At 41.5% G+C, this 12,672-nt stretch overlaps 1 protein-coding gene across 6 annotated transcripts in view; it reads right to left on the bottom strand.

The window, feature by feature from the left end:
• LIMA1 (LIM domain and actin binding 1) overlaps positions 1-12,672 on the bottom strand; it is a 104,081-nt gene that overhangs the window by 14,331 nt on the left and 77,078 nt on the right. For 5 of the 6 annotated variants that reach the window (XM_032293738.1, XM_032293764.1, XM_032293747.1 and 2 more), the window contains 3 exons: positions 11,447-11,554; positions 5,576-5,633; positions 2,812-2,924 (listed from right to left, as the gene is read on the bottom strand). In XM_032293738.1, coding sequence (XP_032149629.1) covers positions 2,812-2,924; positions 5,576-5,633; positions 11,447-11,554 — 279 coding nt within the window. The remainder of the gene's footprint in view (positions 1-2,811; positions 2,925-5,575; positions 5,634-11,446; positions 11,555-12,672) is intronic. The other variant, XM_032293755.1, reaches the window with a different exon arrangement.

Below are 12,672 nucleotides of genomic sequence, written 5' to 3'. Positions count from 1 at the left end.
TCCACAACCACCACCCAAGCACTCAGATCTAGGCAGCATTGCTGTCAGAGAGGAAAGTAACCCTGTGGCATTTGCGACTCTGTGAGACTCCAGATATTGACAAAGAAAATGCTGATGGCAGCACCAGCAGACCTTCAAGGCCAGAACAGAGCCACGTGGAGCACATGTGCAGATTCAATCACCACGATCCCGCCCTCTCTTCTTGGACTTGCTTTGTCTTTCTGCTTTACCTTTTGTTCCTTTTCAATAAACCTGACTCTTCTCATAAATCTCTGCGTCCTTTAAATTTTTCATATTTATCTTCTTCACTTTGCTCACCTTTTAAATCCACCCTTTAAGTCCTAGATTCTCCCCTTTCCTCCTTTTGTCCCAAACCCTCCCTGATGTCCCCTCATCTTCATGCTCTGTGTGCAATAAAACTTTCATCTGTGGACCAATCACGCACACAATTAGAGGTATAAGCACGGCAGATATAAGTATGAGATGGGCAGCACAAGCCACCTTAAAACTCATTCTATTTATTGAGTTTCTCTCAAATGCTAAAACTTCTGAAACACAACACAGCTACTTAAGAGAACACCAGAGAAGAAAGACACTAAAGAAGTGTGGATAATTGAAGTGGGTGAAGTAGCCCTCACTAGCAAGCTATTCAATGAAAACAAGTCAGCTAACAAGCCTAAAATAAGTTTTGGCATTTTTAATAAACATTTTTTGTCTGATTTTTATGGGGATATATGTATGCCCAGAGAAAAGGACAAGATGACTTTTAAAACTTAGATAATAAAAGCAGACCATAGATTGAGGAGCCTAGTAGAATTTTTTTGGCAAACATTTTGTTCTTTTTTTTTTCTTTTTTTTTTTTTGAGACAGAATATTTGCTCTGTCACCCAGGCTGGAGTGCAGTGGTGCAATCTAGGCTCACTGCAACCTCCGCCTCCCAGGTTCAAGCGATTCTCCTGCCTCAGCCTCCCAAGTAGCTGGGATTACAGGCACATACCACTGTGCCCAGCTAATTTTTGTATATTTAGAGACAGGGTTTCACCATATTGACCACGCTGGTCTTGAACTCTTGACCTCATGATCTGCCCACCTCGGCCTCCCAAAGTGCTGGGATTACAGGTGTGGGCCACCATGCCCAGCCTCAATTCTTAATCTCTAATATTATACCCTGAGTATAAGTGTTGCTTGAATGTCAGTTTTTTTTTTTTTTTTTTTTTTTAACAGAAAATCGGCATGACATCCCATTTGGCCAGGCACGGTGGCTCACACCTATAATTGTGAGCCATTTGGGAGGCCGAGGCGGGCAGATCATGAAGTCAGGAGTTCAAGACCAGACTGGCCAACATAGTGAAACCCTGTCTCTACAAAAAACAAAACAAAAAAAAATCGGCTGGCTAGCCCCCATTCCAGTGGACACATTCTTTTGCTAAAAATGTTAATGACATTGTTGTAAACACCAGGTCATTAAAAAAAAAAAAAAAAAAGGGAGAACAGGGCCAGGTGGGTTTGGTGGCTCATGCCTGTAATCTTAGCATTTTGGGAGGCCAAGGTGGTAGGATTATTTGAGGCCAGGAGTTCAAAATCAGCTTGGGCAACATAATGAGACCCCATCCCTACAAAAATGTAAAAAAACATATTAGCTGGGTGTGGTGGCATGTGCCTATAGTCCCAGCTATTTGGGAGGATGGCTTGAGCCCAGGAGATAGAGGGTGCAGTGAGTTGTGATCACACCACTGCACTCCAGCCTGAGAAAGTGAGATCCTGTCTCAAAAAAAAAAAAAAAAAAAAAAAGCTAATCCCCTATCAGGTTAAGGTTAAGCCCCACAGACCTGGAAGCCAGTATCTTTAAGGTGAAATTGCACAACTCGTCCAATATGCTGATTTTAGTTAAACACATTTTTCCTGGCTGGGCACAATGGCTCATGCCTATAATTCCATCCCAGCACTTTGGGACGCCAAGGCAGGCAGATCGATCATCTAAACCCTGGAGTTTGAGACCAGCCTGGGAAACATGGCAAAACAACATCTCTACCAAAAAAAAAGCCACACATGGTAGCATGTGTTGATAGTCCTATCTACTCAGGAGGCTGAGACAGGAAGATTGCATGAGCCTGTGAGGTCAAGGCTACAGTGAGCCATGATCATACCATCATACCACCAATACTCCAGCCTGGGCAACAGAGCAAGATCCTGTCTCAAAAAAAAAAAAAAAAAAAAAGAAAGGCTGGGTGTGGGTGTGGTGGCTCACACCTGTAATCCCAGCACTTTGGAAGGCCGAGGCGGGAGGAGTTCAAGACCAGCCTGGCCAATACAATGAGACCCTGTCTCTACTAAAAAATATTTTAAAAATTAGCCAAGTGTGGTGGTGCCCGTCTGTAATGCCAGCTACTTGGGAGGCTGAGGCAGGAGAATTGCTTGAACCCGGGAGGTGGAGGTTGCAGTGAGTGCGCCACTGCACTCCAGCCTGGGTGACAGAGTAAGACTCTGTCTTAATAACTTTTTTTTTTAATTAGAAATTAAAATTAAAAAAACACATTATTTTGTTTAACTTAAGGTTTTCTTAAAACGTTCGTGAGTTTTCCAGATTTCAAACTGAGAGTCATTAGTGAGCCTTCTCGCTCCTGGGCCAAATACCCGAGCAGAGGCAACAAGATTTTCAGGGAAAGTGATTGGCTTCGGTGTGCTCTTCTGTGGCATTATCATCCCCAGGAAAGCAAAACCAGCTTATAATCAACATATCATCATAAAAGGTGCAATTAGCTCTACCAGTAGTTCAATGTCCAAAGGCTCAGAGAGAAACTGCCATCATACCTTCACTGCTTTGGGAGGAGAACTTTCAGAAAGACTGGAGGCTCTGGCATCTGGACTTAGTGGCTTGGGATGGACAGGCTGTTGAACCTCACTCTTAACCTGGAAGTTACCTGCTTGAGTTATAAAAGGAAGACATTTTATATGTATTTTCATGGAAGTCTTGGAAAGTGTTCCAAGGGAAGTCTTGGAAAGTGTTCTTCTAAAAAGCAAAGTTTGGGCACTTTCACTGATGACAGATCCTTCCAACACCAGGGAAAACACTGCTTTTCTGCTGAAGAATATTTGAACACTAACAACCACGGCTCAGGTTTTCTCTGGTCCTCTCACAAATCAGGTTCTCAGTGAGGAGGCTTTCTTACGCCCTGTCACATGGAGCAGAAATCCAAACCACTCTGCATAAAGAACTTTCTTCCTTGTATCATTTGTCAGTTTTAAAGGCCATTTATAGACTTGGATGTCTTTTTGGTCATTAACATTCCTAATAACTTCTTCTGAAGTGTTTAAACCGAAGTTGGAAAAAGGGGGAAATTTGAGGGCAGAAATTTTGTACGGTGTGTGTGTGTGTGTGTGTGTGTGCGCGCGCGCGCGTGCACGTGCACATGTGCAGTTGTGTGCGCACGTGTGCATACATTTGTGTATGCATGTAACCTGACACTGTGTTTTTGGTCAGCTCTATAGCAGATGTCCATGGATGAAGATTATGGAAAAGGGCTCCATGAAGTTTTTTTCATAATCATTGAAGTGCCAACTGCATGAGTTACTTTCCTGCCAAAATGAAGAGGTGAGTCAACAAAGTACTAAAATATTAAGGCTTATTTTTCAAAAAAATGTTTCATAAACCTAGTCAAAACTCAGAAACATTTCTAGTCCAAGAAAGAAAAATTGCAAAAAAGGAATGTTTCTGGATTCAGGCAGAAGGAGTTTTTCCTGAAATTTTAAGGTAGGGTTTACTAGAAATCTGTTTAACTCATACTTCTATTATAGTTGTGGGGTTTTCAGTGTCCAGTAAACTAATTAGCCTGGGGAGAAGCTAAAAATCCACATATTTATATTTTCTTTTTTGTCTTGTGACCTGTAAGAAATCCATATCCATATATATATATATATTTTTCTTCTGTTTTGTTTTGTTTTGTTTTCCAGATGAAGTCTCACTGTGTCACGCAGGCTGGAGTACAGTGGCATGATCTCGGCTCACTGAAACCTCTGCCGCCTGGGCTCAAGTGATCCTCCTGCCTCAGTCTCACAAGTAGTTGGGACCGCAGATGCATGTCACCATGCCAGCTAAGTTTTTGTACTTTTGGTAGAGATAGGGTTTCACCATGTTGCCCAAGCTGGTTTTCAACTCCTGAGCTCAAGTGAACCACCTGCCTCAGCCTCCCAAAGTACTGGGATTGTACAGGCATGAGCCATAATGCCTAGCAAACACACACACACACACACACACACACGTCTTAGAACTCCTGACCTCATGATTCACCCGCCTCCCAAAGTGCTGGGATTACAGCATGAGCCACCATGCCCAGCCCAGTCAAATATATTTTTAAATGGGCTGAGCATGGTGGCTCACATCCGTAATCTCAACACTTTGAGGATGAGGTGAGAGGATTGCTTGAGGCCAGGAGTTAGAGATCAGCCTAAGCAACATAGTGAGAACTTGTCTCTACAAAAATATTAAAAAGTTAGCTGGGTGGTGGTATGTGCCTATAGTCCTAGCTATTTGGGAGGCTGAGGTGGGAGGACTGCTTGAGCCCAGGAGTTTGAGGCTGCAGTGAGCTATGATCATACCACTACACTCCAGCCTGGGCAACAGAATGAGACACTCTGTCTCTAAAAAATAAAAATAAAAAGATATACTGAAAATCAGAATTAGAAGTGGACATAGTCAAGTAAAAAAAAAAAAAAAACACACAAACATTTTTGTCTTTGGGAAAAGGGAGGGTCAAAATGACTCCAAAATAGAATGAAAGGTGACAAAATTCATTGTCAGCAGGAAAATGTCTAGAACCTGGCTAGGAGGTGGACTATAGTATACATTTAGATAAACAGGGAAAATATATATCCTTAACAGATTACTCGTATACTTATTCATTAAAGAATAGGTATTTATGAATAAAATTCTAAATGAATAAAATCCTTATTGGCCAAACTTCTGTTAAAATGAAACTTCAGGCCGGGCATGGTGGCTCATGCCTGTAATCCCAGCACTTTGGGAAGCTGAGGTGGGTGGATCATGAGGTCAGGAGTTCAAGACCAGCCTAACCAACATGGTGAAACCCTGCCTCTGCTAAAAATACAAAATTAGCTGGGCACGGTGGCACACGCCTGCTGTCTCAACTACTTAGGAAGCTGAGGCAGGAGAATCACTTGAACCCAGGAGGCAGAGGTTGGAGTGAGCTGAGATCGTGCCACTGCCCTCCAGCCTGAGTGACATCTCAAAAGTAAATAAATAAATAAAATGAAATGAAACTTCAAAATTAGTTTATACAGCTTTAACTCTGACAGGGTTTGGTGCAAAAGGTAGGATAAATTCAATGAGAAAAGCATTAAAAGTATTCAGTTTGTCCCAAGTTAACAATATTTAATTGAATTTAACTTCTCCCTAAGCCATAAAGTATGTAAAGGATATTCAAGCATCAGCCCTTAAATGCAAGTGGAGGACTTAGTATGTTATTTTCTCAGCACTGACAGTAATGGGAACACCCCGGAACGAAATACAGATAGAAAACAAGAACCTCAACCTCCAGGTCTAAGAAAGAATGCTTACGGGAGTCATCTTCAGCAGGGGTGGAACGGACGGCCAGGCTATTCTCAGCTGCAGAAATCTACAAAAAAAAAAGGGGGGGGAGTGAGGTGGGGTGGGGGGATTAAGAGTCATATTAAAAATAAAAGAGCAAACTGCTGTTAATGCAATAAAAACCTGCTGACTCCAGTCAGTCACTGGCTGCCTGGGGGAAATAATGGGCACCAGAACAGCTGAGCATTTAAACAAGAGGCAGCAAAATGTCTTTTATGAGGATATTAACATGCCTCTCAATTACAGAGTAATTCGAGAAACAGACTGCACTCAACTGCCAAAAGTGTGCATCATCTCCCTTTATAAAAGAACTTCTAAACCATATTTTTCCGCTCTCCAAAAACAAAGCAAAACAAAGCCCTCTATCAAGGAGAGCAAAGCTCCTCACCATATAACCATAACTCACTCCAAGGAAAGATAAAATATTTAAATATACAAACTATTCTTATTTTTTAATTTTCCTAGTTCTTATTTCCCAACCAAATACATCCTGCTGAAACGAGCCTGCCCATATAGAAGACCTTTTCATAGTTATAAAACAAATTTACCTATAACTAACCTCAGTATTATCTTCAAGGATAGCTTCCCTATTAATCCCAGTCTCAAAATGGCAATGTTTAACAAGATGGCAGATCTTATGTATAGGTGTATATATCTTTTTCCCAAAAGCCATCAAATTTAGATAAAAGAACTCTCTATTAGAGCTCTCCTTCCTTTCCACTGGCCCTCACGCCTTCCTGGTGTCATATTCCACATCCAAAATCATGAAGAGTCAACAGGTGGCCCAAATGTATACTCTTCACATAATTTTCTTTCATTCAGATGCCATGGATTTTATGGGCAATGCTGAGTATTTATATCAGGATGTATGACAAACTGAATAGATTTACAATGAAGATTAAGTTGCTGGCTGACTGCACCTGAATTTCTGCATAATCCTTTTTTCTACCACTCTCTTCATTACAGGAATTCTGACATGCCATAAAACAAACCAGTATGATTACAGTCAGTATTTATTGGGTGTTTACTATGTGCCATGTATTCAGCTGATCGCCTTACAAATGCACTATTTTATCTAATATGAAATAAATTTTCTGAAAGTTGTGCATGCCTACAAAAAGCTCTTCAGTTCTTGAGAATTAGTAGGTATATCCAACCCAGGATGTTCTTCTCTCACCTCTAATTTGGTCACCTTGAATCTGTGTGTTAAACTTTGCTTTTTTTTTTTTTTTGTGATGGAGTCTTCCTTTGTCACCCAGGCTGGAGTGCAGTGGTGCGATCTCAGCTCACTGCAACCCCTGCCTCCTGGGTTCAAGAGATCCTCCTGCTTTAGCCACCCAAGTAGCTGGGTGTCCACCACCACACCTGGCTAATTTTTGTATTTTTAGTAGAGATGGAGTTCCACCATGTTGGCCAGCTGGTCTTGAACTCCTAACCTAGGTGGTCCACCCGCCTTGGCCTCCCAAAGTGCTGGGATTACAGGTGTGAGCCACTGCGCCTTGCCCTGTGAGGTAAACTTAATGTTAATCATGACATCATTCACATGGCCAATCAGATGACTTCACTGTAGGAACAGCCATGTGGGAACATAAGAAATTTTGCTCAAACATTTCATTAAAGCACAAATTCATTCACAAGAGGAGAAAGGGAAGATCAATACCTTGAAAAAATATTCAATTTCAAGCAGATTTCCTCTAGCATTAATGTCCTTTTTTTTTTCCTGAAGATTAAGTTTTGCTCTATTGTCGAAGCTGGAGGGCAGTGATCTTGGCTCACTGCAACCTCTGCCTCCCAGGTTCAAGCAATTCTCCTGCCTCAGCCTCCTGAGTAGCTGGGCTTATAGGTGCCCACCACTACACCTGGCTAATTTTTGTATCTTTAGAAGAGATGGGGTTTCACCATGTTGGCCAGGATGGTCTCCAACTCCTGACCTCAGGTGATCCACCCACCTTGGCCTCCCAAAATGCTGGGATTACAGGCATAAGCCACTGCACCAGGCCAATGTCCTTTTCTTTAACAGGCCGAAGTTCAAATAACACTTACGTATTGGTTAACAAAAGTGAGGCAAATAGCTAAGGATAGCTAAGGCTCTGAAAAATATTGCGAATTTTAAGGCAGCCAAGGGTTTATAAAGACAATACATATCTGCAGCATGTGCTTGAAGATATGTATTGTCTTTATCTTTCTTCCTCACCCACTTCATGATTCAGCTGCACTAATGTCCTTTTAGACTATAATTAAAATGTTCTAATCTTCCAGTTCAGTTCAGAGTTCCAGTTTCAAATCAGCATGAAGACAATGAAAAAGGAAACATGAATTTAGCCATAGGAACAATTCAAGCATTATTTCCCAAATGACTGTTTCCCAAACTATACTCCTGGGATAAAAATGGGGATATTTCAATGCTGGGAATATTTTTCTCTTAAAATTTCTTTCCTTTTCTTTTCTCTCTCTCTTTTTTTTTTTTTTTTTTTTTTACAGTATATAAGAAAAATTCCAAACATATTTAGTCAGTATTTAGTCAGTTATTCTCTCTCTTTTTTTTTTTTCTCACCTGGTGCAGGTGGGCTAAGGCTGAAAAGGGCATTAGCGCAGTTATTCTTATTCTTTTTTTTTTTTTTGGCGCGATCTCGGCAACCTCTGCCTCCTGGGTTCAAGTGGTTCTCCTGCCTCAGACCCCCAAACAGCTGGGATTTCAGGCATGTGCCACCACACCCAGCTAATTTTGTATTTTTATAGAGACAGGGTTTCACCATGCTGGTCAGCCTGGTCCAGAACTCCTGACCTCAGGTGATCCACCTGCCTCAGCCTCCCAAAGTGCTGGGATTACAGGCGTGAACCATCGGGTCCAGCCTAGCCAGTTATTCTTAAGAAATAATCTCCCACTTAAAACATGAGAAAACAAGACAGTTTAACAAAATAACTCACTTAATACATGACATGTGCCCCATAGGCTAATGCCTGAGTCCACTGTTCCAAGAATGTATGCAATTTATGGGTGATTATTCGACCATGTAACACACGACAGCCAAATATTTTGTCTTTTTATTCCAACATACGTTGTGCTGTATAAAATAATTTATTCTAATTTTTTTTTCTGTTCTGGTCTTTGAATCAAATTTTGTAGCCATCAGCCTCAGACCATTTTTCTATGGGCCTACTTTGATCCAAGTGTGTGGCATAGCTCATGAGTTCCTGCTAGTACTCTAACAATACACCGTCCTACTTTGTAAAGTCTGTTGTAGTCAAATAAGTTTGAGACAGGGCGCAGTGGTTCATGCCAGTACTTTCAGCACTTTGGGAGGCTGAGGCTGGGGGGATCGCTTGAAGCCAGGAGTTTGAGACCATTCTAAGAATTTCAGCAAGACCCTGTCTCTACAAAAAATAAAGATAAAAATAAATTAGCCCAGCATGGTGGCACACACCTGTAGTCCCAGCCACTTGGGAGGCTGAGGCAGAAAGATCACTTGAGCCCAGGAGTTGGAGGCTATAGTGAGCTATGATCACACTACGGCACTCCAGCCTGGGCAACAGAGCAAGACCTCGTCTCTTAAAAAAATAATAATAATAATAATAAACACAAGCCAGGTGCGGTGGCTCACGCCTGTAATCCCAGCACTTTGGGAGGCCAAGGCAGTTGGATCACAAGGTCAGGAGTTCAAGACCAACCTGGCCAACACGGTGAAACCCTGTCGCTACTAAAAATACAAAAATTAGCTGGGCGTGGTGGTGGGCACCTGTAATCCCAGCTACTCGGGAGGCTGAGGTAGGAGAATCACTTGAACCTGGGAGGTGGAGGTTGCAGTGAGCCAAGATTGCATCATTGCACTCCAGCCTGGGCGACAAGAGCAGAACTCTGTCTCAAAAATAATAACAAAAATTTTAAAAGAACAAACAAATTCCAACTAAGCTTGAGAACTATTGCTCTTAACCCATTTTAATGATCTCCATATCTTCTGGAAGAATAGCATTATGGTGTCAATATGTGTAACAGAAGCAATGGCTTTTCTCCTAAGATTAGATCACTGTAATAGACTTGAAAACCCTTTCTCCTCATCTCATTTAACATTTGATTATCATATTGACTGAAAGACTAAAAGCACTGGACAATGGGCAACAGTAGAGAACATGATAAATTCCCCTGACACAAATATTGTTACTTATTTCAATTAAGCCATTCATCTAATGATTAATACATAACACACAAATATGATTTGCTTAAAATCTTTCAGTGACTTTCTCCTGCTTCACAACTATATCCAAACTCTTCAGGGTGGCATATAAAGATTTTCCAGACCTTACCCTGGCCCTCTCCTTCTGCCTGTCTCTCACTGCTGCCTATGTGTCCTCATGCTCCAGCCAAGCCAGCAAACCTATAATTCTGGCTGGGCAAGGCGGCTCACGCCTATAATCCCGCACTTTGGGAGGCTGAGGCGGGTGGATCACTTGAGGTTAGGAGTTTAAGACCAGCCTGGCCAACATGGTGAAACCCCATCCTTACTAAAAATACAAAAAATCAGCCAGGTGTGGTGGTGTGCAACTATAATCCCAGTTACTTGGGAGGCTGAGGCACGCGAATCACTTGAACCTGGGAGGCGGAGGTTGCATTGAGCCAAGATAGCACCACTGCACTCCAGAGTGGTAGGCAACAGAGCGAGACTCCACCTCCAAACAAACAAACAAACAAACAAACAAACAAAAAATCCCTGTAATTCCTCAGTAAGCTGTCATCTCCAGTTTCTAAACCTCTGTTGTATCTGCCTGGAATATGCTTCTATCTCTAACTCAACCTTCCCCTTATTCACTTGGCCTACTTCCACACATCATTCTTCAAGACTTGGCTCAGACATTACCTTCTTGAGGAAGTCAGGTTAAATGTCTTTACTCTGAGTTTCTGCGGTCCTGTAGACCCCTCTCACAGCCTCACAGGACCTGTCATACTTTTTTATGATAGCCCACCTATTGTTCATCTCTCCTGTACTGTTTCCTTGCACATAAAGACCACATGGAATGATTTGTCAATAAGTTTTTCAGCTTATTTCCTATGCTTACTTAGCATAGTGACTGCCTTTCAAAATAATATCAGTGAGAGAGTAAGATTTTCTTGCATAAAATGTGTTAAATGTATACATAAGAATATATGAGTATCTGAAGATAATCTCTAATCAAATAGATTTTCATTTTTATAAATTATTTTTCCCAGGAGCATAGACTCACGTTGCCCTAAATCCATGCTCTCCCAAATAGATTTTCACTTTATTTTATTTATTTATTTATTTATTTTTGAGACAGAATCTCACTCTGCTGCTCAGGCTGGAGTGCAGTGGTGCAATCTCGGCTCTCTGCAACCTCCACCTCCCGGGTTCAAGTGATTTTCCTGCCTCAGCCCCCCAAGTAGCTGGGATTACATGCGTGCACCACCACATCTGGCTAATTTTTATATTTTTAGTAGAGACGGTTTCACCATGTGGGCCAAGCTGGTCTCGAATTCCTGACCTCAGGTGATCCACCTGGCTCGGCCTCCCAAAGTGCTGGGATTACAGGCATGAGCCACTGTGCTCAGCCTCCAAATAGATTTTTAAAAATCACTTCAGCTCTATGCCTTCTGAGCATCTGCTGAGCAAAATAATTTTCCAATGAAGGCTCATTATTTGGTCAGCTATAAGTTGCAGAGCTCCTCAACCAAAATTATGTGACCTGCAAAAATGACAATCTGTCCTGGCAGCTGTTACCAAATTCCCAGACACTCTACAGCCTAGAGTTACAGTTGTTACTAATTTTAAGCATTTAATTTAGAACACATGCTTCCTTGGCAACTGGACGTCAGACTTTTCAACCTACCTTTTCTCCTTCCTGTTGGGTGATGCAGACCTCAGGACTTGGGGGCACATTCTCCTTTTGCTCCGTTTTATGAATTTTGATTTCGCCACCACTGGCTTTTAACTCATTCTACAAAATAAGAATAACTGTAAAAATTTTCTTAAAGTCTCATCATTCTATTCTCTTCATAGCACGTCTATTAGATAAACTTGGAATGTTAAAAAAAAAAATTCTTCTAAGAAGCCTCAGGTCAAATCAACCCCCTAACTCTCACAAGCAAAACCCATTGACTTGTGAAATGACAAAAGCAGCTTTGTGGACACATACCTCAGAGTTAAATATTTGTATGCTAGACTAAAACTGGATTGCTCATTAGAATACAGACACATCAACACAGACACACAGAACACCCAAGCATACAACATTCTTGTGATTCACTCTTCTAGCAGCAGAGCTTGTGGTAATGCAAAGCTTGTGAGTTTTATCAGAAAAGACCATTCTGGAGCAGGGGAAAGGATATGCCAAGAGCCAATAATAGAAAATATACTGACCATATATATATAAATGCCCGGCCTGGAAAGAAAGACAGGGTTGATGTATACATATAAAAACTGAAATTATATTTAATGATACCATAAAGCAACCTTTTTTGTGGGACTTTCAAAAACATGTTTTTCACATACAATTCATATATTGTACTAAAGATATAACGTATTTTACTTCTTATAACAGGGCCTCAACATAAAAGTGCATGCATTTTATTGTCATAAGGAATAACCATAATTGCATTTTTTCCTTGCAAAGGACACTGGAGCAGAATATTACAACTAACTCATCTATTACATCTAAAATCAATATAGTGACTGGGTGCGGTGGCTCATGCCTGTAATCCCAGCACTTCGGGAGGTAAAGTGGGTGGATCACCTGAGGTCAGGAGTTTAAGACCAGCCTGGCCAACATGGTGAAACCCTGTCTCTACTAAAAATACAAAAAATTAGCTGGGCACAGTGACGCACGCCTGTAATCCCAGCTACTCGGGAAGCTGAGGCAGGAGAATCGCTTGAATCCAGGAGGCAGAGGTTGCAGTGAGCCGAGATGGTGCTGTTGTACTCCAGCCTGGGCAATAAGAGCGGAACTTCGTCCCAAAATAAATGAAGTAAAATGAAATGAAATGAAATAAAATAATAAAATCAACATAGAGGTTGATGACTATGGACATTTCCTAACATTAGTCTGCCAGTAATGTA

The sequence above is a fragment of the Sapajus apella genome, unplaced genomic scaffold (genome assembly GCF_009761245.1).
Source record: "Sapajus apella isolate SASKATOON/1434 unplaced genomic scaffold, GSC_monkey_1.0 scaffold2, whole genome shotgun sequence".
Lineage (NCBI taxonomy): Eukaryota > Metazoa > Chordata > Mammalia > Primates > Cebidae > Sapajus > Sapajus apella.
Note: the sequence above shows the minus strand (reverse complement) of the source record. Positions and strands in the feature narration are given on the sequence as shown.